Source organism: Corvus hawaiiensis, chromosome 6 (genome assembly GCF_020740725.1).
Source record: "Corvus hawaiiensis isolate bCorHaw1 chromosome 6, bCorHaw1.pri.cur, whole genome shotgun sequence".
Taxonomy (NCBI): domain Eukaryota; kingdom Metazoa; phylum Chordata; class Aves; order Passeriformes; family Corvidae; genus Corvus; species Corvus hawaiiensis.
In genome coordinates, this window is record NC_063218.1 from 41,977,548 (window position 1) to 42,003,634 (window position 26,087).

General features: G+C 40.9%; 1 protein-coding gene across 2 annotated transcripts in view; it reads right to left on the reverse strand.

Annotated features, from left to right (window-relative positions):
* EXT2 (exostosin glycosyltransferase 2) overlaps window positions 1–18,435 on the reverse strand; it is a 73,409-nt gene extending 54,974 nt beyond the window's left edge. The window contains exons 1-7 of one of the 2 annotated variants that reach the window (XM_048307130.1): window positions 18,394–18,435; window positions 16,021–16,580; window positions 15,774–15,863; window positions 10,844–10,960; window positions 7,220–7,415; window positions 3,680–3,819; window positions 2,714–2,807 (exon numbers count right to left, since the gene is read on the reverse strand). In XM_048307130.1, the coding sequence (XP_048163087.1) occupies window positions 2,714–2,807; window positions 3,680–3,819; window positions 7,220–7,415; window positions 10,844–10,960; window positions 15,774–15,863; window positions 16,021–16,556 (1,173 nt within the window). In that variant the 5' untranslated portion in view covers window positions 16,557–16,580; window positions 18,394–18,435. Of the gene's footprint in view, window positions 1–2,713; window positions 2,808–3,679; window positions 3,820–7,219; window positions 7,416–10,843; window positions 10,961–15,773; window positions 15,864–16,020; window positions 16,581–17,764; window positions 18,075–18,393 lie in introns of those variants that run through there. The other variant, XM_048307129.1, reaches the window with a different exon arrangement.
* Between the last annotated feature and the right edge of the window lie 7,652 nt (window positions 18,436–26,087).

Below are 26,087 nucleotides of genomic sequence, written 5' to 3' on the forward strand. Positions count from 1 at the left end.
ACCAATGAATCTCTTTCCCAGTTTATATCATGTACTGTCTGATAAAAAACTGAGCAAAATAAAATTGTGTTGTAGGAAATCACAGCTCAGGTCATACCAGCTACAGATCCTAGCAGATGATGTCTCCAAAACTAAAACACGTGTATTTTATCCTCTTCATGACAGTGTTATGTGATGTCCATGATAGGTGTACAAACTGGAAGAAAACACTATCAAATATGAGTTCTTATATAATTGAAAAGCTAATGACTTCTCTCTAAGAGACTTCCTCTCTTCCCCAGCTGATGTATTGCTAGAAGTACCTCCAGAAACAAAGCAAAAAAATACACATAGGGAAAATTTTACTCATTAAAAGCAGACAACCTATTTCAACTTGAAAAAAATTATATAAAAGGTATATGTAGCTCTACGTATATATGTTTATGTGTACATTTTAACCTTGATGTATGATCTCCAAAGAATCTCCTGTAATAAAATACTGCAAAAAAGTACCTAATCAACAAACAAAACTGGTAAGCTAACATTTACAATAATATTTGTTTCAATTATGATGTTATCCAACAAAGGATAAGAATTATATCATAAGACAACCACTGAAACCAATGCAGTGGACAGCAAGGTTCCAAACCCACAATGGTTGTCAGACCCAGAAAGTCTGAGAGGTAAGATGAATGCATGCTTCAGCCAGGAGAAATTCAGAGCAAGGATTTGTTCTGTTTGCCTAGAAAAAGATCATCTCAACCATACATGTCAGGTTACTGCTAATCCACACAATATCAGTGTTTAAGTACTTTTCACCGTATCAGATGGCTAGAACACAGAACCACCTATCAGCAAGGGAATTGCAGAGACACTTACACAGGGATTTTGCCTTGTAAATAAGGTTGACAGGACATGAAATGTATGGATAACATGTTTAAGTATCCTCAATACACAAACAGAAATACATTCATGAAGATGAAAGACCCTGTGATTTCATCCTGTTACTTTTACTATCAAAACACACAACAAAAGCAACAAGATGTGAGAGGAAGCTTTAGAAAAACACATCACAGCTTCAGTCAATTGAATTACATTTTCCAATGATGTTCAGTGATGTTTTGAACCCAATGACTATGAGTATCACAAACCACAAATAATCCAACAAAATTCACTCTGAACAGAGACAATATCTGTATTATGAGCACTAAAATATCATCTATTTTAAGTTAATTTTAAAGAGTTACAGAAAACATACATAATGTATATATCATCTGAATTAAGAGGGCTATTGTTGGTTTGTTTCATTGTGAGTGTTTAGGGGGTTTGCTCCCTTGTCCTCATTTTGCTGGCTTTTTTCTTAACAGACTGGAGTTGTTGCCTGATTTCATACTTTAAAATTAGTGTTTAAGCTGTGAAGTGCATTGTCCATAGCTGGAGAACACTATCCTGAAATGATTATTTTATGTTATTAAGAAATGGACAACAAGAAAATTAATGCACACTTTGACAGACTATTAATGTCAGTTTTAAAGCTTTATTAGGCAAAACTCCCTAGTGTTAACATCTCTAAACCAAAAATCACATCTCTAGGAGTTGTAACACCGAGGTTACTTTTTCACCTCCTGGTTTTGGTGGCACGTTGGTGCTGCTAGCAGGCCCCATCAAAATGCTTCATTTGTGTGAAGGCACTAAAGAGAAAGGAGACCCCTGACGGCTTCTGTGGTATTTGCAGACTCTCAGAACAGAATGAAGCGAAGCTGGCAACAGAATGCAGGTGTGAAAGATATTTACTTCTAAATTTGAGAGTCTATTTTCTCCCCATGTATCAGTGTTAATGTACACTGTGGAGCTTTTAGCACGGCCTCAGTAGAAATAACTCGAGTATTGTAGGCTACACTAACAAAATCATGTCTTGGACCACTTTTTACAAGGACCAGGCAAAAGATGACTTTGCCACTGAGCTTGTGCAAGGCCATTTCAGGAGCATGACTTCACAATTCTTGCAGAAATTTGACAACAGAAATCCCATGCATCTTGAAAATTCACCTGAGATCAGAGAGTTAACTTTTTCCTTAATACCTAGCTCTTACTTCCTCTATGATTTTCCTGATGAGGAACTGAGGCATTGATAAAAGTATCTTCTTACCTTATAACAATATATGCTCAGGTACAATAAGATGTCAAGGATGAGATATCCTAGATAAAAGTGTACATCATATGTTAATAGCCTCTTTGCTGGGCTGACAGTTCATGGTCTCAGCTCTTGCAGTCATCAAAGAAGTAAAATCTCTCTCTCAGAGGAATTGTGAACTTAGAGAAAATATTTAAAGCATTTTGGACTTAATGCTCCCCTCACATTTTAAGTGACTAAATTTTTCTACAAACCAAAGCTTCTTTTGAAATAAGCACAGACTCTTGAACTTCTTTACTACAATTTAGATACCATGTAGAAAAATGAAACAAATACATGCCTGATTTCATTAGAAATATATTAATAGATGTTAGTAGGCAGTACACTTACATTCAGGGAGAGCTTCCATCCCACTGAAAAGTGATGGCAAATGCAGATGTTTAGCATAAAGAAAGAAAAGGGTCAAATAATCAAAATATTAACATGAGAGTACAGTGGATGTTTCTGCATTCCAACAGCTATCAGAGCAAGGCAGGTGTATGAACCCACACTCTAACTGCAAATAAATGAAAGTAATTTTAACACAGTACATAGTTTTACCTGTCTTTGCATCTCTTCAATCTGTCGCTGGGGGATACTTTGCAGAATACTGTACATTTCAGGTATCTTTTCTTCAGGGATAACAACAGAGGCCCTATAAGCAAAAAAGAGAAAACATATGGCAAGATGAGAAGAAAGAAATTCAACATGAAAACATGTCAACTGTTTTTCAACCCAGAATCTTTTAATATTTTAATAAGACATATTCAAAAGACATGAGCAAAAAGAAGCAGTCTTCTCTCAGCCTAACAAAATAGTCTCTAGCAGCTCCTTCCCAACAGCAGCCAGTTTGCCCACAGATAGTGCCACCAAAGTCTGTAAATTCATCTGTTCGGACAATCTAATAACTATGAAAGGGACAGAGACCCAGAAATCCTGAATTCTCATCTCTAGATTGCCACTGACCTGCTGTCAGCAGTAATTTTTGAAGTGGCCAAACAGTAACAGATTATACAGTGTTACATATAACACAAGTGATTTTTGTACATATTATCCCAAGATCATGTGGGCATAGGGCATGCATAGAAAAATAATGTAAGCTCCTAACACAGTGTACTCAGTTACAAAGCAATGATCCATTTCCATCTCAGATAAACTTGGGAATAATGATGCAATATAGAGAATTAGCATTTCTGTGATGCAATATTTAGTACATATTTTCCTTAAAAGAGCCTGAATGGATACCAGTCTTCATTGAATTCAAGCACAAGATAATACAGCAAATCTGCTTTAGAAGAAAAAATGACTGGCTACAGGATAATCAAATGTTCTGTCATATCAGTCTCATTTATTTTCCTCTCCTATTTTTGAAACATAATAGATCAATCAATAGATCAAGGGCAAAGACAGAATGCACCTTACTCTGTATTTCATTCCCTGTAACCCCCAGTACCCTTGACTTCTCACACAGATTTGATCCAAATCACTGAAGGCAGTGGTTCAATATACAAGAGTGAGGGTACAGACCTCTTCCAGTCCAGAACCTCAGAGAAAGGTAAAATGTAGGAGTCAGCAATGATGACTGGGACACAGCCAGCTTGAAGAACATCACTCAGCACAGCCTGTCCGAGGCGGGCTCCACGTAGAACAACGCAAAACGTAGACTCCTGTCAACAAATGGTATCCAACATATAGATGAGGAAAAAAAGGAAATGTTATATATGCATTGTGTGTGTGTATGTATATAGGCATTATGTTTTCCTGACCTTCCCTTCATAAAAAAAAACAAGTCAAAAGGAAAACCAACTTGCTCTGTGCAATCAATATATTCTGAATTATTAGCTAATTCAAAATAGTTATACAACTTTATCTTCCAGAGGCTAGGAAAAATATCGTAAGTGGAGGAGTGAGAAGTGAGCTGGTGGGACAATTCTGTGCTTTATTTTAATGGCCAAACTTCAGAATTCAGTTGAGAAAACTCAAGGAGAAAAATAAGTTTAAAACATTTCAGAAGTTTGGCACAAGATGAGCAACAATTAATATAAACTTTTTGGAGTATAAACTGTATGGAGCCAACTTAATTTTCTTCTGTTATAAGGCAATGCAGTTCTATGGATAGTAGGGAATTAATGGATTTCGTATCTCAAGTTTGAAAGTCATTTGACATCTTTGATAGCATTTTCACAGGCTAATTAAGAAATCAGGGGCTAGATAAAGGCCTCATAGGCTTTACAGTTACATAAATTGCAGTTACAGAACTCAAAGTATAAAGTAGTTAACAGTAGCTCACAAGTAAAACAGTGATGGACCAAGTAATCTTTCCTAAGTGCAACAGCATTCAGTGTGTCCCTTAGTTAACTGAGTAGCAGAGTTAAGACCATACTTATTAGACGTGACAAACCTATGATTTTGTAGGATTAGCAGGTATAATGGATAGCAGGATTAGACTTTGACATTATATACATAAATCAACTAAGAAATACCAATACATACAGAATTCAACACTTAAGAGACAAATAGCAAACTGCGCAAATATAAAGCATGAGGTAACTGGCTAGGATTTGCACTTTGCAGAAGAGGACAATTCCTACAAAAGAGCAGGCAAAGAAAGGGTATTCATGTGACAGCAATGTTGCACTGTTGAAAAAACAAACCACTCCACCCACAGATAGTATTACAGTGCAAAAAGAAGTACAATTTACGAAATCTGAAGGATTCACTCACTCTTCACAGTAACAAAAGACCACAGTCAGAGCAGAGTTCAGTCTTGGGCAATGCACTTCCAGTGGTAAGTAAAGGATGATTACTTACCTTGAAGGTATAATCTACAAGCAAGGATTGACTATATCAATACTATTTATTCTGAAGGAATGAGGGCAGGAGGAAGGGAGCTTCAAAGATAAAAAAAGTTGTTGCAAAAAAGAATATAATCCACTTACTCATGTCCACAACACACAAGAAAAAATGCTATGAGTTTAAACTGCAGCAGAGAAGACTTCTTGACTATGTTGCACTCACCCTGTGTTTAGGGACTCACTGCCAACTGAGGAATCTTGCTACAGATTCAAGATCACAAAATATATGCTAGTAGAGTTCAGCTACACAACAGGGAAAAATCCCAAGTCAGTATTATCCCTAAGTTTAAGAAAGAAAAATTATAAAGTTGATACAGGGGTTCCCACAGATAAGAAAACATTTTTCCAGCTTGTGGAAAGTACATGGCCTGAAGAAAAGGAGCCAGAAGGCTCAGCAGGGCAGCAAAACATCAAGATGGAACTAGGAAATACAAGGGGGTTTGCTGGCTCTTCACTTGTTTCCTAATGCAATCATAAGACCTGTGTTCATACTCATAGAGTACTTGAAAATCTCATCCAAGAGAAGACTGCAAACAGGAAGCATTAACAACCCAGAAATCCAAGAGTCTGTCTAGTAGGACATCTGTAAAGGCAGTGCTGGAAAGGATGAGCTGTGATCCAAATCCCCCTTCCCCCACTCTTAGACAGGAAGAGAAGGAAAAGAAGGGTGTGGGGAATGGAAGGAGCTGAGAGAATGAACACACATTTTAACCACTGACTCACTAGATCACACAGCAGCAGGTGGAAGAGACTAGTAAGGTCTGGGAGAGACAAAAAAGAAAAAAAGAAGCCCAGATGTGGACACACATGCTCATCTGCCCAGATAACCATTTTTCCTGTCTAGACAAAGGTTACTATAAATACATCTCCTCACATCACCACTGTTATCAGCCAGACATTCCAAAGGGAAATGCAGGGCTCTGCAAAGGAAAGTATTTTAACAATCTCGGCATGTGCCAGCTCTCTTCTGAGTTATAAAATCATATATAGCAAAATATAGATATAGATTCCCTGACTTGCTATCCTTTAGCAATCCACTTTGTATTTAAAGAAATAAAGCAAACAAGTAGTTTTTTTTTTTTACTCAAAGTTTAAGACTCACAGTGACCCTTTACTCCCTCTCCTCCTCCTCCTCCACACAGAATTTTAAACATATTTCCTACAAAACATAACAGGAGGGGTGGAAACTTTGCCTTTCCTCAGCTTGTTTGTTATTTTACCATCATTTGCTGAAGTTCAAAGACAGATTATATGCTGGTGGCCACAGACAGAGCACAGTGGCCTATGGCATAACTCACTTCACCACACTGCATGCCAAAGCACCTCTGTTAGTGAATTGCCAAGAGACACAGGGGTCTGAGAACACTATCTAGTTTTATCTTCACTGACACATCAAAAGACCTTTGGAAGTTGGGCCAAGGCCATGAAACACATTTCACCTAGATGTTTTCATAGCTGCATGCTGACAAAGCCTTCTAGCTCAGCCTGTCATATCTATACAGATAGTTTTGTACAATTTAACTACTAAACTGCATACAAAAAATGTAATCTGACTAACTCTCCCTAAATGTAATATTCTTTTTTTGGCCCAAATATAAGAGCATAACCTCTTTAAAGTTCATGTTAACCTTCTATCCAACTAACAAAGCCATCTGCAGCTCCAAGCTTCATCTAGCAAAGTTTGGACTGTCAGATCTGAGAAATCAATTCCAAATTCATGCCTGCTGAGCCCTTTTGCCAGCTATTTTGGAAGGTGTAGATTCCCATGTTCCTCTCCAGTTTTGAAGTGAGCAACTTTATCTGCCTTCAAAAGTTTTTCCTCCCGTTCCTCCATTTTAGCATCCCATTGCTGCTGGATTTGGCAGTATCTTTGTGCAATTTTTTTAAGTTTACATGACACTGTCTTGTGTTACTAAACCACCATGACCAGTCTCATGAAGTTGTTATACAGTGTTTTCAAATTACAGCATAGTCGGCATATCAGTTCGAGCACATGGTTTTTGGCCCTCTCAAAAATAAGTTAGGATATAATATAACTTAGTTAAAGTTAGGATATAATACTCAAGCTAACATAACAAATTATGCAGTTCTAAAACATAACCAGCACATTAATTAAATACAAGGAAGTACCCCACCACTGCTAAACAGGAACAGCACCATAGCTAAGACAGACACTGCTGAGAAGAGAAGTTTGGAGGAGAGACAGCCTTACCTGAAGCACTTGAGGATAATCAAAGACTTGATTCTTGTAGCAGCGTTTGCGAACAGCAGGGAGCCCATCTGACAGGTTTGTACACTTGTCCAGGATCAGCACTGATTCCCCATTCTCAGCCTGAAGAGCTTCCAGCTCCAGGCGGTACTCTGGGTGCAGAGCCATTTGAGATGACAGAATGAAATACCTGCGAGGACTGAAAAAACACAGCCACGTTACCTGACAGCACTGCAAGTTTACTTCCAAGATGCTCAAGAACACATTTCCCTCCATCCTAGAAAAGCAGAGCAAGATTAACTAAATACAGACATGCTGCCAAGACCATATTTTCAGGCTGGAAAGGGTAATGATGAAACATAATTAAGTCTGGGATAGTAAGTGGCTCAACATTATTTACAACTCTGAATAAATTAGTACTTGGTAAAAGTGCCTATTACACTAGAATAGGCACTTGCATTAAAACTTCAATTAAAAACTTAAATAAACATCACTTAACTACATTTTAAATCAGCCTGCTACTGATGCCAGGATTGTTTGTACTTTTGTTTGGTGATTGTGTACTAAAACAAAGTAGATAGGACACTGAGTGCTGCTTCTAGTTTCTCCTCCCATATATGTTCTCATGAATTTTAATTGAAAAAAGATGCTGAACTGACAACTCAGTATTTAGTATTTAGCTTATTTAGTCTTGATATGGTGACAGCAGCAATAGAACAAGCTCATCTTTTTAAACTGTGATTAAATTCTTTCTCTTTGGGGCAATATAAAGGCAATATTTCCAGGGAAAAGTTGAAGGTCCATATAGTGTATGTTATCCCATACACTCTCAACCCCTACCATGTTCCAAAACCATGAATATTTAAAATGTGCCAAATATGTTAAATACTGAAGTGTTTAAAAACACTAATTAACACTGGAGGTAAACCACACAGGAACACAGGCTCAAATTAGGTGCTTGCTGCTTAAAAAAGTTATACTAATACTGGAAAATAGCATGTCATATAACTGTTATACTCATCTACTTGGGTTTCCTTTTAAAACAGGTCAGCTAAAGTCAGACTGCTCCACCACTCCCCATTGAAAGGAACACACAGTGAGTGAGTGCCCTCATGCTGCCAAAAGAACACAGGAAGCACAAGGCCTGTACTTGAGATTCCAATTCTACTCCACGTGATGCTATCTTTAATTTACAGCTCTGAAAACACACAAACACACACACTTTATAAAGTCAGACCTCTCCTGCTGCTCTTCTCACCTCTTCTACTCATTTTCATGCTGGCCACTTTAGTTGCTCCAATTAACAGATGCATAGTATTTTTTTTAAACATTCTTTCTCACAAGCCTCCAGCTGCTACCAACTTGCTACCAGCAGAAGTGGATTTTAAGCAATCCAATTAAAAAGGCAAGTAAATCAAACCCCCTCAGTTCAGCTCTGTAAGAGGCATTTTAAAAAGGAAATAATGATACAGATGAGTGATAATAAATGCATATAACCAGCTAAAAAAAAAAAGTAGGCTTGTTCGTGTATATGTTTAAAACCAAATTCTGCCTTGAAATTGCCATCATTCTATGACACTCAAAATCTAGCTATCAAACATTGCTACAAAAGAAAGTACACGCCACCTCCCGAGAAATAACACACTGACATGGAGTAATGCAAAGGTTTATCCCAAGCAAGCCTGGATTCTGAGCGGCGTGTCCTCGTCCCACCCCTCCTGCACAAAGCAGCCAGGCCAGGAAGGCGGCTCACTAGTAACGCTGAGTGGCCACTGGATGGCACTCCGGACACCAGGCTGCCCAACACAATTTAAAAAAAAAGCAGCAGTTTTGAGAAACGAAATCTCCAACACCTTAACTGAACATAAAACCTATTTCTCTTTTCCGACCCAAAATCAGACACGGAGTTTAGCTGACTACTGGACATGAACAATATGACTGTATGTCTCTTTACATGCTGAAGCCTACCATCGCATTCACGCTCTCCAGACAGAAATACAAAGCGTGCCTTCACTCTGGGTCGGAATGTAGTAACACTTGAGACGTGGGAACGATCAGCTGGGATGCAACCAGATGCCACTTGCTGGCCTGGTCCAGGGACATCACAAGCAGGGACATAAAGGGTGTGAGCAAAGTAAACTGCTGCTGCACAAGTTTGTCCTAATTGAATGCATTATCGTACCTGGAGCAGCCAAGAGCAACAGCAAGAGCACTGCCCTTACCAGAAAAGACAATTGAACCCAATACTTTTGTGTCCAACAGAGGCTTTTCAATCACATTTTTTGAAATGCATTTCAAAATCACATTTTGAAATGGTGCACTTTTCAATGCACCATTTCAATCACAGTTTTCAACTTTGAAAATTCATATTCTCTACAAAACGCTGTCAGAAGAAAAGGACCTAAAGTTGTTACAGTTGTAAACTTGATCTTCACAATGAGCAAACACATCATTGATCCCCATTGCCTCTGTCTGCCCATCTTTTAAACCATAACAGAGGTAAGGCCTTGTTACAACAAAACTTTTTCAGCTGTGTAATTAGAAGATTTATGAAATGTAAAATAATGGCCTTCCATAACCAGTTAAAACATGTCTTCTAGACTTCTACCTCCTCTTCTTCTGAAGAAATGAACAGATTAGAGAAACCACTATTGCCAGGGTAGTTCATTTCAATGGCTAATTAGATGCTCAGAGAAAATTAGTGGTTTATTTCCCAATTGTCTTGCTTTACTTCCAGCTACAAAGTTGGGGGAGGGGAGGGTTGGTGTTGTTTGTGTTTATGTCTTACTCCATTACTTTAAAAAAAAGAAACAAATAAAATATTCTAAGCTCTGGATGTATGTGTTCCCATAATCATACATACAAGTTTTCATCTTCCTTTTTCATGAGCATAATGACAGGTCAGGCACAAATGGTGGCTGTTACATCAGGCTGGCGACCTGTCCCAGTGGGGGTCCTCAGGGCTCCAGCTTAGGTCCTGTACTCTTCCACATCTTCATAAACGACTTGGACACAGGACTGGAAGGGATACTAAGTAAGTTTGCCAACAACAATAAATTGGGAAGAGCTGTTGGCTCCGTTGAAGGCAGAGAAGCCTTGCAGAGAGATCTCAACAAATCAAAGGGCTGGGCAATCACCAGTTGGATGAATTTTAACAAAGACAAGCATCAGATTCTGCACCTGGGACAGGGCAACCCTGAATGTATGGACAGACTGGGAAACGAGGCTGGAGAGCAGCCCTGTGGAAAGAGACCTGGGTGTCCTGGTCAATGGCAAGTTGAATATGAGTCAGCAGTGCCCTGGCAGCCAGAAGGCACAACTGTGTCCCTGTCTGCATCAGGCAGCTGGTCAAAGGAGGCGATTGCCTTGCTCCGAGTCCTCTGCGCAGTTTTGGGCACCACAATATAAGAATGAAGTATAAAGCTATTAGAGAGAGCAGCTGGCAATTGAACCCAGACCATCAGCACTGAAAGCATAATCTATTTTAATAGCAAGAGCTGTGAAAAACAACTCTTACAAAACTGCCCAAGCTCACCATGAAGTTAGTAGCTATATTTGTATTTTATAATCATCAATACTAAATATGATATCAAATATACTTTGCCCAATTCATGGGAATTACTTTACCCTGGTCCTCTTTCTGGCAGATCTACTTCTCCCGACAAGGGACTGTAAACAGGAATACTGACATCGTAGCCTTGCCGGTAAGTCCAAGTGGAGAAGCCTCCACCAGCCAACAGAGCTCTGAAAAACACAAGAAAGTTACTTTAAACTCCAGTGATTCACTGCTTGTTGTTACCAGAACAAGAAGATGCATGCTCTGAGGTAAGTTTGTCCCTCAGCATTTGTCAGTAGCATGTTCTCATGCTGGTTTTAGGTTGACTTTAGTTTTCATGATCTTGGTTTACTGCTAAATTGTATCTAGTCACCAACAGAGTGCTTACAATTTGGTATGATCACTGAGGAATTGACCATTTTTGCATTAATACAGGGAAATCTAATATATTGCTGTCATTATGATAATTCTGCAATTTGCCAGCTTACATATCCTAAGACAATTTTAATTTGACAAAATACATTCTGAATTACTTATACTAGCTAAGATATTCCTTGCTGCCTGTACTAAAATAGGGTATAGCACACCTTTCAAAGTGTTAAAGACAAGCTATATTTCAGATACAAATCACAGTACAGTAACATAGCATTTTAGCATCTTACAGTGACTCTGGACTTCTCAGGATGGAAAATAAAATGAAGTTACTTGCAACTGTATTTTCAAAGTAATCATACGAGCTAGTGAAATTTATTTCAATTTTATATTACACAAAAATTCTACAAACAGAAAACACGAGAACAAGAAATCTGTATGTTACGACAGTGAGTTCCAACAGTAGAGGTTGCTTGGGATACTATATGCTAGAGAGCATGGGAATAATCAAAGACTGACAAATTAAAATGCAATTCAACCTTCCAACAGGATGACCCACATTGTGCCTTTTCCTAGATGGGACAACCTTTTGTCACACAGAAGTGCTTTAGGAAACAGAAGAGAACAACATGTATAGAAGAAAGCAGTATATCACACACAATTCCAGGAAAAAAGAGGTTTGTTACTACCTCCTATCACAAAGCAAGCTTCTTCGGAATATGATAGTAGAGGACAACAGTCTTTTCATTGCCATTTCATGTGCAGTGACCAGGCAGCATCAGGAACACATCATCCTAGTTCCAAAAGAAGCTCAGATTCAGCTTCTTTTGTGAGACTTCTCAAAGAGCTGATCAAACTTTCAGTCCTTTGTCACTCAACAGGAGGGTGTGCTATACTTTCGGCGCCCCAGGGTCTGCTTAAGGTACCATACAAAGTAGTTCGGAGAAAACTATTTCTCAATTCCAGTTTGTCTCCTTCTCTATGGAAAGGAGCAGGATACAAATACATTACTAGACAAGGCACTAAACAAAGGATCTTGAGGAGCCATATCCATTGTTGCAGCTATGATTCCAGTGGAAAGCCTTACTGTCACAGTTGAAATCAGAGCAGGCACAGGTCTCATCAGTAATCAGAACACACATGGGAATAAAAAGTCAACATGAAACTGGAAGAGGCTGATCCATTAGCTGATATTCTTGTTTTCAGATATCACTGATTGAAACCCTTGGTATGGTGTTTGGAGAAGCAGTTTCTTCCACAAGTGTTAGACAACAGATTATCATCATACCTAATTATCACCCAAGATTTTTCCCATCAGAACAAGACACTCTGGATGAACACCAGTATGTTGTGCCTGTTCTAATCCCCATCAGATGTCCCACAGAATACTTCACTTCCTGCTCTGAGCTGCAGCACAATTGTTCAGTGTTCAAACACCATGATTACACTTTGCCATAAATATAATTCTTCATTCAGAACACAAACTATGTTAGGAGCAAAAATCAACTGGAGAATAGGATGATAAGTACGAGCTGAGTTTTGAATTTATGTTCCAAATCAAGTGATCATTTTTAATTCCTTTCCAATGTCCCCTATCCCCCTGCTTTTGGTGACATGTACAACACTGCTATGACTAGGTCTCACTCTTGAAGCTACATGTTTTACTCCTTATCCATATTAATTCAGTTACAAGAACAGAGAAAAAAATTGGCTTTGGTGTTACTGTTCTTGCACTTTATATCCCCTTCTCTTTTTTTACAACCCACCCCCACCCCCCCCCCCCCCACTGGGAAACCAGAACCAGATTGTTTTAATAGGATCCAGTGAAAACATGACAGCACCTCATCAGCCTTGAGAAAGCAGGTGTGTGTCATGCAGACTTTTACCTAAATAAACCCACAGGGAACCAACACCACTTGGATTTTCATTGTACAGTGCACTAAGAGAATAGGAACATTAACTCCTAATGTACTCAAGACAAATAATCTTTAAATGGCACTGATCAGCAAGGAATGACTGTCCCTGAGCAACTTTTCACCACTTTTCAAATATTGATCCTTCTTTCTCTCCATGAAGTGCCCCAACTGGCCTGTACTCTGAATGTTTCTGTCCAACTGCCACCTGCAGCAGCCTTCTGCCAAACTTCACAAGCCACTGAACCCAATTAATGGACTGAAACAGAAATAAATAGAAAGTATCTTCGTTGGTAAATTCAATTCCACAGCTACAGATTAGCTTTGCAAAAGAAACCCTTTCAACCTCATTACTGTACCAAATTCAACAGCACTAATTAACAGATAATATAGAGCTTATCTTTTATGTTTTATGGCAGGAGATTACATATGTTATGGCAGCTAACACCAGCAACATAACCTCCATGCCCACAAGGCACACTTTCACCTTTGAAATTATGGAATAAAGCACTTTTACACTGTCTTTGGAAATTGGATTTGAGGATTTAATAAACAAGCAACCCCTTAATGAAGTACCATGGCCAAGAACTTTTCCAGATGTAAAATGATTCTATAACTGAGTTCCCTTCTGTGTGTAAGGTCTTCCTTTAACTGGAGTAATATTCTGCAGCAGATCAATAGAACACAAATCTATTAAACCTCATGATCCACTGCAGTTCAACTGTGAATGACCTCTCAGACACGTTGACTGTAGAAGGCAGGCCACACTCCCTGCACAAACTTCACAAACATTACCTGTGTATTTCACAAGTGATCCACAAACTCCCACAAATGCAGTCCTTCTGGAGCTGTCTGAACACGTTGTTCAGACAAGTCATTCAAAACCAGCTGAACTCTGCCAACATGCCTTTATTTTGGCCAGCAGCCTCTCACCCTATGATGCTACAAACAACTGTCTTTCACACTTGGTTAACTACCCACTCCTAATATCTGTAGACATTCTCAAATTAAGAAAACACACCCAGGTCACTTGTTCTGTTAGACATGAAGTAAGAACTCCAAAGGTCTCCTAAATCATACTGAAAGCTCATACTGCATCACTCAGGCCGAGGACTAGGTTCACCACACTCCTGACTTGTTTCACAGGCCACTTGTCTTTGCACCTGTGACCTGTACAATAGGTCATGTACAACCTGTACACCAAACAGTCCAACTGTTGGCTGCCTACAAAAAGGAATTTCTACTTTTTTTTCATCCCAAGCACTGTTATTGCCTCTCTTACATATTACAGCTTGTGATCGTACAGCTGTGGGGTGAGTCAGATTGGCAAACTACAACACCTGAATGCCAAAAAAGACTTCAGTTTTTTATTTAAATTACTCAGTTTTCCATGGTAGCATGACAAACACTTAGGAGAAACACCTACCAAAATAATGTTTCCTGCCTGCTAAGCCAAGGCACGCAAGGCCAAACATAAATGGAGATGTGAGATTAAGAAGTAAAAATAAAAGGTTCTGCAGCATATCTACTATATTCAGTTAATAAATTCACTTCTTTGATAGACACATGCATCCATAGACATGCAGTCCATTCCACTGTCGAATGAAAATTCTCCTTAAGTACAAATCTAAGATAACAAATGCAAGTATTTACTAACAGATTAACAGACTTGTTTACATGAGACTGATGCTTGACTGCCCTCTCCAGGCTAACCCACATACATACAACATATTTCATACAGAGAAGGAAAAAAAACTAAAGCCTTATTTCACAGTGATGTAATTACAATGAGCAAATTTACTGATTAAACACGTGCAGAAAAAAAAAAAAAAATCTGTTCTGGTACTGGAGGATGTTTTAAATTGTCTTTGCTGCAAAGAAATCAAGATACACTCCACAGACAATCATCTTAGCAAACATCCCATATCTCAGGCATGATTTTGTTAACATTTGGCAGAAGAAAGTTAACTTTGACCTTCAAGAAAAGCACTGGTTACAATGGACCTAACTCAGCAGAACTAAGCACACACAGGCTGACATATTAGAAATATCTTCAGCAACAGTATCTAAGCTAAATAATTTTGCCTTCCTCTTTTTCCAATTTTCTTTGCCTTGCAACCTCCTGTCCCCTTCCAAAAGTAAACTATCCTGGAAATGAAAATTGAGCTCAGAATGTATGCCTTTTAAGTTCCCGGCAAATATTTTTAAAGCACATTTGCCACAGAATAACTAAGAGCATTTGTCCAATTACTAATATAGTCTAACTATTAAGATAACAGAAACTATTGAAATTCACCACAGTTTTGTCAAACAGCAGCTGCTTTAAAATGCCCTTGAAGCACCTGACTTCTATCAGAAAGCTGCTGCTACAACAGCATCTTTGAATTTTAATTTGCATCGAATGGGACATTCTGTAAAGCGTTCATATTCAGTTACACTCCAGATCAAGATTCTCCAACCTTACAGCAAGTTCAAGAGTTAAAAGCAAACTGTCAGCCACATCCCTTACAAAATTAAGGATGGGGCTAAACTATCAGGTTTCAAAAGTAAACCCCTCTTCTATACAAGACCTTACTTTCTTTTTTTGAGAAGCAAGCAAGTCATATTTTGTAAAGGTTAAGGAGTACATCCTTTGCTATCAATTGCCCCTCTGAGCTCGTTGCTTCTTCAGTGGCATTTAAACCCAGATCTGTCCATCACACAGCACAACACATACCTATCTCTAGGAACATCTAGGGCAGTGTTATAATCAGGTGGCCCTCCAGGCAGCATATTGAAGAGCAAGTGGTTTGTTCCTCGGTCCCACCTGTGGCAAAAGAAGAAACAAACTGCAATTAGAAAGGTGCTCTCTGCATAGAGACAAGTTCTGTCAAAGCCTAGTGCTGGCATTAATTCACTGCATTCTCCCCTCCTGCATTAAGCTTACTCTGCTTACATTCACACACTGAAGTTTGAACACTTACCTGGATAGCTGTGCCAACGCCTGAGCGGTCTCTTTGATACGGAGGGCATTCTGATTGAGGACATCTATGGATGGCACAAAAAGGCAGGCCCGGTTGACATCATCAGTGTAGAATTCACTGTCAGAGATGGCCGTCAGCAGCTCATTGTATTCCCTGGAAATGGTGTTGCTCACCGAGGTCCCATATTCATCCACGTACTTTTTCAGTGAATAGATGTACACTTTGATTTTGTTCTTGGGATTGAAGCCACATCTATAGACATCGAAGCAGGTGTGCATCCTGCAGCTGAGGTCACCCCGCTCAGGAATCGGGCTATCAGCAGGAAGCTTGACCACAGGCACATCATGGACACTGCGTTTTTCAACAGTCCAGTCACTGGATGATTCTATGGAGTGAGGCCAGAACTGGAACATTCCTGTGGCAATTAGGCCAAGCAGAACTATGGAAAAGAGAGTGATGTAGTAGATGCGATGCTTGGTTTTCATCCTTGGGATGAGGGCGGGACCCCGGGTGTTATATTTGGCCGAGGCACACATAATGCAATCAATTATCTCTTGTCACTACAAAATAAAGAGAGAGGTTTCAGGATGAACTCTAGAAGAGATACATAGTTATCACAGAGAAACATCCAGGTATTCCTTTCAGGGAAGGGTCTTTGTCTCAGGAAATTGTAGTAGGCTTTCTTCAGATGCTCACGTGTCCCACTGGAACGCAGGATGCCAACCAGGACTGCCACTTGGCAAGCACCAATTGAGGCTGATCTGCTGGGCCTGGCTGTAATGAAATGATGTGGGCCAATTAACAACCACAAGCCAGAAAAAGGCACGGCTTGGGCAGAGAGAGGAGGAGGAAATCTCAGACACTGCAGACCTGGTAAGGCCTCATAGGTCCCACTGCACCTACAACTAGGTGTATTCATGGCAAATGCTAATAAAAAACCAAAATGCTTATCTACAGGAGAAGAGAAACAACCTGGATACCTGCAAAGGGCTTATAACAGGGCATCACACAAGACTTAGGATCATGACACTGTTTCTAAGGTAAAGGTGCTTTTAAACTGAATTTCATAGCAGCTCCACCATATCCCATTAGAATGATGTTAAACTACTGCTGGCAAGAAAAAGGAATTAATTTGTCATCTTAGTCAATGGGCCTTTTGGGGCATAAATGTGTTCTGTGAACTGCCACTGCAGCCACATTAAGAAAAAAAGCATTTAAATAGCTCAGTATAGCCTGAACTACAGTTGTAATGAAAAACATGACATTTTAAAGTATCACAAACTACTGTCATCTTTGATATTTCTTACAAGTTCCTACACACAGAATTGTGGTTCCTGCAAAAGACAATTTACATTAACTACAGACTGAAAGATCAGCAAGCAACAACTTGCTTAGGTTTTCAGCTAAAACTTTCATAATAAATAAATTCAACCTGAACTCTCCATAGTGAGAGCTTTTTGAGCATAGTAAGCATATTTTCCAGAAAAAGAATGTGAACAGTATAATTATGTGTTTTTCTTTTGGACAAATGGGATGTTTTCTTGCTTTGTGAGCTAGAAAGAAAGTCTGACATGTCAACTGTCCAGTAGACAACAAATATGAATAAAAGAAGCATCAATGAACAAAAGAAGCATCAATTTCATTATTTATCAAATGGTCTAACAAATTGAGTTATGTCTATTTGGTGTTCTTAACAAAAAACTGTTAGGGTGGGGTGGCTAATGCATGACTTGATTGTACTTACACACAGTAGCACTAAAATAATCTCAGATGCTAATAAACATTCCACTTTTAACGGCTCTTCTCACCACTTTACATCCACATTCTGATTCTGGAGGTAGCTTCTAAAATCTCCTGTACAAGGCAATACACGCACGATGCCGTTATCAGGGCAGAAGCCAGAATGCTACATTACTATCAGCGCTACAACTAAAAACTTTCCATATGCTTCCGACTGTTAACCACGTCTGTCATTCCTCCTTCCTGACACAGCACCAGAACCACCTGTGTGCTGACACAGGTCGCACTCTGCCGCGGGCACTTCAGTCACTCGGCAAATCTGCGCAGACCGGAGCCCGGGCGGAAGAGCCCCCAGTGGAAGGCACCTCTGCATCCACGGAAACGTCCTCTCGCACAGCACACAGCCCGCTTGGGCGACTGCAAGCACGGACAAGGCGCGCTCGGAGTACTGGAAGGAACGGGAACAAGACACAGCAGACAGAGAGGTGGCAACACCGGGACGGGACGGGACGGGACGGGCCGCCTTCCGAGCGACGCGGCGGGCCCAAGCCAGCCCGGAACCCGGCCGGCAGGAGCCGGGCCGCCGCCCCGCCGCGGCTCCCGCTCTCCCGCCGCCCCGCCGCCCGCACTCACCTCCGCCCGCAGTCGCCGGGGCCGCCCGGCCGCGCCCCGCCCGCCCCGGCCGCTCCGCGCGGGGCCCGCCCGCTCCGCCGCCCCCGGCCCGGCCCGGCCGGTGCGCACGCGCGGCCGGCGGGCCCGCGCCCCCAGCGCCCCCCCGCGGCGGGAGGGCGGGCGCGCAGCGGGGCCCGGCCCGCGGGGCGCGGGGCTCTCCCGCAGGGATGGATGCGCCTCCCGTCGCAGCGGGCACCGGCGCCGGGCAACGCTGGTACCCATGAACCACCCCCAGCCCGGTTCCCGATACATTTGAATTCTTGGCTCGCTTTCCTCCAGTCCTTCGTGCCTTTCCAAAACTCTATCGGGCTTTCCCGTTGACCGAGGACCTTTGGGTCATGTGGCGCTTTCTGCTGGATCACACTACTTAAGTAAGGAAGCATCCCAAATCTACACCTTCCCCAAACCCTTCTCAAAAGTAACTGGAACCAATGTCTCTTCTAACAGAAGATAGAGAAGGACAAATGTGTTGCACGAAACTCCAGTCATGTGGGAATCAGAAACAATTTTTGGGTTTCATTCCCAAAAATGGGAGCTGACTTGCTCTGTAGGCAAACCAAAAAACTAAGCAGAAAAACCTCAAACAATCGAAAAATAAACAAAAAAAAACAAAAAAAAAAAAAAAACCAACAAAAAAAAGCCAAACCAACCAAACAAAAAAACCCAATCAAACGACAACCAAACCAAACAAAATACACCCAAGTTGGTAAGATCATAGAACGGTTTGCATTAAAAGAGGGCATCTTAAAGATCATCTACTTCCAACCTCCCTTCCTCAGGCAGGGACACATTCCACCAGACCAGGTGGCTCAAAGCCTCAGTCTGGCCTTGAACACTTCCAGGCAGGGTGCATTCCCAGCTTCTCTGGGCCACCTGTGCCTCACCATCCTCACAGTGAAGAATTTCTTCCTAATATCTGATCTAAACTTACCCTCTTTCAGTTTAAAGACATTCCCCGTTATCATATCACTACATGCCTTTGTAAAAGTCCCTCTGCCCCTTACTTGTAGGCTCCCTTCAGGCTGCTCTAAAGTGTTCCCAGAGCCTTCTCTTCTCCAGGCTGAACAATTCCAAAATGCTGCAGCTGTACTGTGCACAGGGCAGCAGTACAGCGGAGGCATTCCAGCAGCAGCAGTGTGGTGTCCCTGCATGTGGCACCACGTTCTTTATCCTTCTCTGCTTTCTAGGCTGAAACAGCAGAACCTGACTATGTTCAGTGCCACTGAAGTGGAAGCAGGGCTGGCTTTGTATCTCTCACCTGTAAACAATTTTCAACTGTTAGGATGTTTCAACTGCTACAGTTTAACCAAAAAAGTTTTTAGCAATTATGTCCTGCCACAAAAAGTTCTGCTGCAGCCCCTTCAGGCAGCTGATCTCTGAGCCAGAAGCATTTCTGGTCTCTCTGCTCCCTGAGATGCAAGGCAGGCCAGCTCTGCTTCTATCCCATAATCCTTGTTGGTGTAAAAGACTCTTACTTTGTGTATCTCATTATAGTGTCAGCTTTTGCTGCCCTGAAATGTGTTTTTCCCCTTTTCAATTTTTCTTGCAGCTGTTTTTATAGATTTGTATCTTGTGTACAACGGTGACATGATGGTGATATGTACTATCCTACAACGTGCGTTTGTGAAAGGATGGGGATTTGCACCCATCCCTGCTCTAAGCCTCTAAACCGAATCTCTCTGTCACACACACTGAGTACAGTGTCCTTAAACAGCCTTGACTGTCAGCAATAGATTAGTTCTCTTTCACTTCACCTGCCCTTGGGAAAAGGGCTTTCTGCAAAGCCATCCACATGCACGCACAGAGACAGCTCGGTACTCCCACAAAAAAGGCAAAACGCTGCCACTGCAGTGCTTTCTCCTCTTTCTTTCAACCTCTCCTCACACACGTGGCATTGCAGGTGATGCAGCATTCTCCTCAGAGTCACTGCTACCTTCTTCATCTTGTCCGTGACATTCAAAGCCAACAACAGACAGCACTAACAGATCTTAAAGCACCTTTCTGAGCGCTAGTACTGGCTTTTCCCCCCGGTACTGGCTTGTTCCTCCTCGCAAGAACAAGCTACGGGGGTTTGTTAGAGCACATAATGTTTCTGGGCTTAACCCATCAGCTTCAAATTGCTGCAAGCTGCCCCATTCATGAATCAGAGGCAGGAGCCCTCCTTCAGGAGGATGGCCGGACCGTGTCTGATTTTTGTGAATTGGAAGGGGCGCCATTCATGTGTTGGGGCTGCTCGGATGAGCACTGGATCTCCGCAGTCATGGGGTTCACCAGCATGAGCAGTGCCTGGCTGTGCCTGAGCCGGGGAGAGGGGTTCCCAGCCTCTCGTGTGACAGGGACACTGGCTGGTCCACGTGCAGCGGCGGGGAGGAGGGGTGGGGGTCACCGAGCGCAGCCTGCGCCAGCCCATGCAGTGCCCGCTGGCGGCGCTTCCTCTGCCTCCCAGCTCTGCCAGGGAGAAGAAAGTGCATCGAATCAATCGTAGCTGAAATATTCACGGAGACTTGATGATCCTTTCATCCCTGTAGGAAAATTTGAAAATCAGTGCAATTTTATTAAAAGCTAGTATTAAACAAATGCAAGAGGCTTCAGCTATTTTATTTCAAGATATAGCAAGAAAAATGGAGGATGCAGTCTGTCTTGATAGAGATTTCCCTGAAACCACACCAGGGAGCCTGTTTATATTCTAGTGATGCAGCTAAGCCAGACAAGTCTGCGGCACAGCATCTATTTTTAGACTCCAGGTTGCCATTTATAGTTTGTGAAAATATTCATCAGCATCTGGATAACCGGCTATCAATTTTTGTAAACGCACAGGAGAAATCAGACATTTCACTTCTCTTTGCTTTGCCCTTTTATGTCCTGCCTTATGTGGCTCTTTGGGGGTCATTTGGAATTTGTTTCTAAGGGCTTCACCATCACACCATACATCTGTCTGCTGTTGCATACGGCATCCTGCCAATTTTCTGTTGGGATGATCAGGGTACAGAAGAGAAAACCTTTTGCTAGCTACTGTGTCTCCACATGTGAAGAAGCTGCATGTGAGATTATGGTGCACCTTATGCAGTCAGTGAAAACACCTGAAAACACCTTTATAATAAAATGAGGCAATTTTAAAAGGCAAATATGAAGAGGAAATCTAATGGTTTGAGGACATCTTTTCAACCTTATTTCCCATCTATGACATAGCAAAACTAAAAACTCATAGCTCAGTTTATTCTTCTGAAAATTTTGTTAGTGTCTACTGCCAATATATAAGGTACTGAACTTAATTAAAGAGTTTCTGTTATAAGAGAAAGAAGGATATTGTAGCAGCCAGGTCCTTGCTTTGGTTCGCTGTTCTGGTATAAGTCTTACAACCAAATGGTACCCTCATCTATATCAGTGAAGTTTTTACCTAGTGTGATCAATAAACTGTATGTAGCAGCCAATTGCATGGTTTTCTCTCTTGATCCAGTCCATCATTCCAGTGCTGCTGGTTTGTGATGGGTGGCACTGGTCAAAACAGTGATTTAACTTATGTCTGTAACTCTTTCTTCCTCTACTGCCTTCCTGAACTGAAAGGAAAAAGAAGTGTAAATATACTTTGAAGGGATGCTGCAATAGCTCCCACTGAGGGATATGAGACATGAGGAAATTCAGTTAGGCAAGAGTTCCCTTCAAAGAAACTGTAATCTGGCAGAAAGATGCAGATAGAAACAATCTGTCAGTGTGTGTTCCCCCCTCCCTAAAGCTTTCAGCTGTCACGGTCTGCAGAGGCATTAATCTTTAATCAATTGAATGCCGTCTGCAGTGAGGTATCCAGGGAAAGGACAGGTCACAACAAGCATTCGCCTAGAATAACTAAGCAGTCGTGCATGAGCTGTGCCATCAGACCTTGCTGGATAGCAGCAGGGAATAGATGGAGAGCTAAAAATAACCTTTCCTTGCAGTGTTTTTCCAGACTATTTTTGATTCTTCATTTTGATAAGGTCGACTGGCTACTTGCTAAAAATAACCATTCCCGGCAAACTGAGGACAAAAAGTAGAGTATTTATAACCACCTCAGACTCTTTAGTACTTTTGTTGGCTGCAGATAATCTAGGATCTTGTCATCAGTCAGTTGCCAGTGTTTTATGTAAGTCAGTAATAAATAAAGCATTAATTGGAATGGAAAACGAGTCTTTCTTGCCACTCTGATTTTCTCAGATGGAACACATATCTTTTTGTACTTGTAGGTTACCTTGCCCTGTTCTTCATGATGTGGTCTGAATTGCTTCAGAAATAACCAAAACAACCTCCTGTTAGGTCAGCTAATCTTACAAAAATAGCTGCATATGTAATTAAAAGTGCAAAAGCAGTTTTGCATGCCTGATACTTGACATGCAGAAATTTTCAGGGGTGTGATTCACTTAGCTTCCTCCATGAGAGGTTTTTTATTGAGCCTCTGTGTGCCACTATCTCTCTGATGAAATGAAACCACCACTCTGCCAGCAGGATGAGAGTGACAGAGGGATTCTGTAACCAAGTAACTGGAGGAGGACTGCAGAGAAATAGTCAGTATAAATGATAATTTGACCCCAAGGCAGGTTTCAAGAAACTGGGTCATTATGGGGATGGGGGAAACACACACCAGTCAGCCCAGCTGTGCAACCTATTGGATGTTCCAAGGGAGAAAGACAACAATTAAGGCATTAACATTTATGTTTTAAAAAATAAAGTCTATCACACAGTACATTTGAGCATCTGTCCTTCTTCGGTTAAGGTGGAGAACTCTTTAAGTTATTAGTGAATGTTTTCCCTTACAGATATTTTGCTTAGGACCTATTAAATTTCTGTAAGGGAAAACTCATCTTCACAGATTCGTTCTTTAAGTATGCATGATTTTTCATAAATATTTATCTAGAATGGGCCCCACTTAAGTTGTCTGCTTAACTGCAATGTAACAGAGGTTAATAATTTGGAGATGCACAGATTTTTCCTTCCCACAAACATGAATATGTCAAGTGTATGCCTGAAATGTATGCTATGGAAGTTTCTATGACTGAGAGCAGTGCTGCACAGGAAATTACCACCTCTACCCTAAAAGCGCTGAACATTTCTCTGGAGAAGAGAGACTGAATGGGGCAGGGAGGAGAGGAGGGGAACAGAGAGGGAAGGGGAGAGAGAGTGACTGGAACATGGCAAGGACCACGAAACTTTCTAGGTTCCTTTCTGTGCTCAAATGAATGATAACTGGAACACAAAAATTGTATGTAAAGTGGATTTTATCATCTTGTTTGATTACAATGAGTACAAACAATGAAGGCACATTGTTATACTCATTTTGATGGCATTTCTTATTTTAGATGAAACGCAGCAGTTTTAAAAACATAGATCTGACTGGCTTCATTTGAGGTGCTTCTGTGTTTGCCTATTGCTTGACAAAGAGGTCAAAAGAAATGTGAGGGTGGGGACAGCATGAGAGTGTCCTTAATCTTTTCTCTATATTTTTTTCTGTTGAGATTTGCCACATGGAAAAAAAAAGGTCATTAATAACAACTACGAGATATATCAAGCAGAGAAAACATCTAACATGAAGGTAGCAGAAAGAACAAAAAATTTGTACATGCAGCACCTGTGTTTTTCCTCTCAGGGGTATTCTTAGAGCAAATAAGAATTGATTTAGCTTCTATATACATATGCACAGGACTTGCTACATGTTTACTTCTCGTAAACCAGTAAAGGCCATTTGCAAAATTTAGGGGGTTTGTGCAGTCAAAAAAACCCACTGCTTTTTCCAACAGCAGACTCATGACCACATTTCTCTCTTGCCTCACTTCCAGTTAAATTTTTGTTTTCTGTGACCAAGCTAACATTCCTCAGTGGAGAGGTCCTCAGGCAGGTGTTAAACTCAAAAAAACCATGGAAAATACTCCATGCAACAAAGTGCGTGTGTGTTCCGTTGAGTCACAGCAAGCTCAGATATAAGCGACTGTGGGCCATACTATATTACCTGTGAGGATTCTGAAAGCACCTCTTTCCTGCAGAGGTGTGTTTTACTAGCTGAATCCACACAGAGACAATACAATAAACTTACTTTCTAAGCAGTAAATATATATGGGTGAAAAATATTATATTAATTGTTACTAATGTATATTCACATACTCCAACTGTAAGAGTGACCAGAACAACAAAAGAAAATTAGGAATAATTAATGGGTTGAATTTGTTGCAGGGATCCCCTGAAATACCATTTTAACTAATGTCTTACCTGGTTCTTGATTCCAAAGAACTTGCTCCCTAAAATTTTGTTGTTCATGTCCATCTTGGGGTACATAAATAAGAGAGGAACAATCAGGAAGTCCATTTGTATTTTGGCTGTACATCTCACCTTCCATTCCATGAAGGAGACCTTTGTTTTGCTATAGCTTTCTTTGTGGACTTTAAAATATTGTTCATGGACAAATGCCAAACTAGTAAGCAAATATTATGTTTATAACTATCCCTTATACTGATCTTACCAATCACCTCATCACTGGCCTCTGAGGGAGGAACCGGTTACTGCTCACAGCAGCCACAAGCTCGGACTTTCATTCTCACTGTCCAAGCCTCTTCAGCCACTGCTCAGACCTTTCTTCTCACTGTCCAAGCAGTTCTCCACCATCACCACACAGCAAAGTGGGGTTGCATTAATTATTTGTTGCCAATGCTTTGGTAATTTAGTTTATGATGCAGACATGTGCTTTTGTCACTCATGACCATCTGCCAAATTCTATGAGGAGGGGAAAGGTGCACTTCTATTCAGTTTTCATGGGCAATGCCCTTCAATTCTCGATTAATATGTATGCAGAAAACAGCTCCAATTCCTTTAGGATACCTAAATTTTATAGTATCAGAAGTTAAAGAGTTTTTTATCTGGGAAAGAAGCTTTCCAGTTGAAATATTCTATCACCAGCATACAGAAAGCAGGGTCTTAAAATAGGAAAGAGAGGAAAGAGACAAAACAATACTGTTTAGTCAAAAAAATTACCCTGCAAATTGACAGACACAGAAAAAAAATTGCATGAATTATCCTGATAATGGTGGAAGATGCCTCCTTGGATGCCTGTGGTAGGTGACAGAAGCAGGTGTACATGCAGGTACACCTAGCACGGTGGCAGAAGCATTCTCTGCACTCTTCTGCCAATATATGTCATCGTTAACCACAAGGGATGGACTTCCAGGAGTAGGAAGGATGCAAAAAGAACATCTACTTTCAATTGCCTCTCCATTTGTAGCTCTTTTCTGGACATTCTGCCAAGAGGCCAATGGATGCAGTTTATTTATATGAATATAAAAAAGAAGAATAAAAACAAAACCGGACATTTCACCAACCGAGGGTGGTGGATACTGTCTGATCTGAGGTTAGACTGGAAACCAACGCAAAACAAAAAGCTTTATAGAACTCAGTCTAGATGACTATGGTCCTAACAGCCTCACTCATGCACATGCTTATCTACCTTTAGCTGGGGCTAAGTTAGGGCTGACACTAGATTCTATCTCCCAAAAACACCCCTTTGCGACAGCTGGCCCCAAAATAGTTACATCTGATCATCATTTAAGAAAAGGGAAACTTCACATAACTTAACAATCTAAAGTCTCTGTCTTTTTGGAAAGTGTGAAGAAGAATAAAAATTACACCACAGGACCTTATAA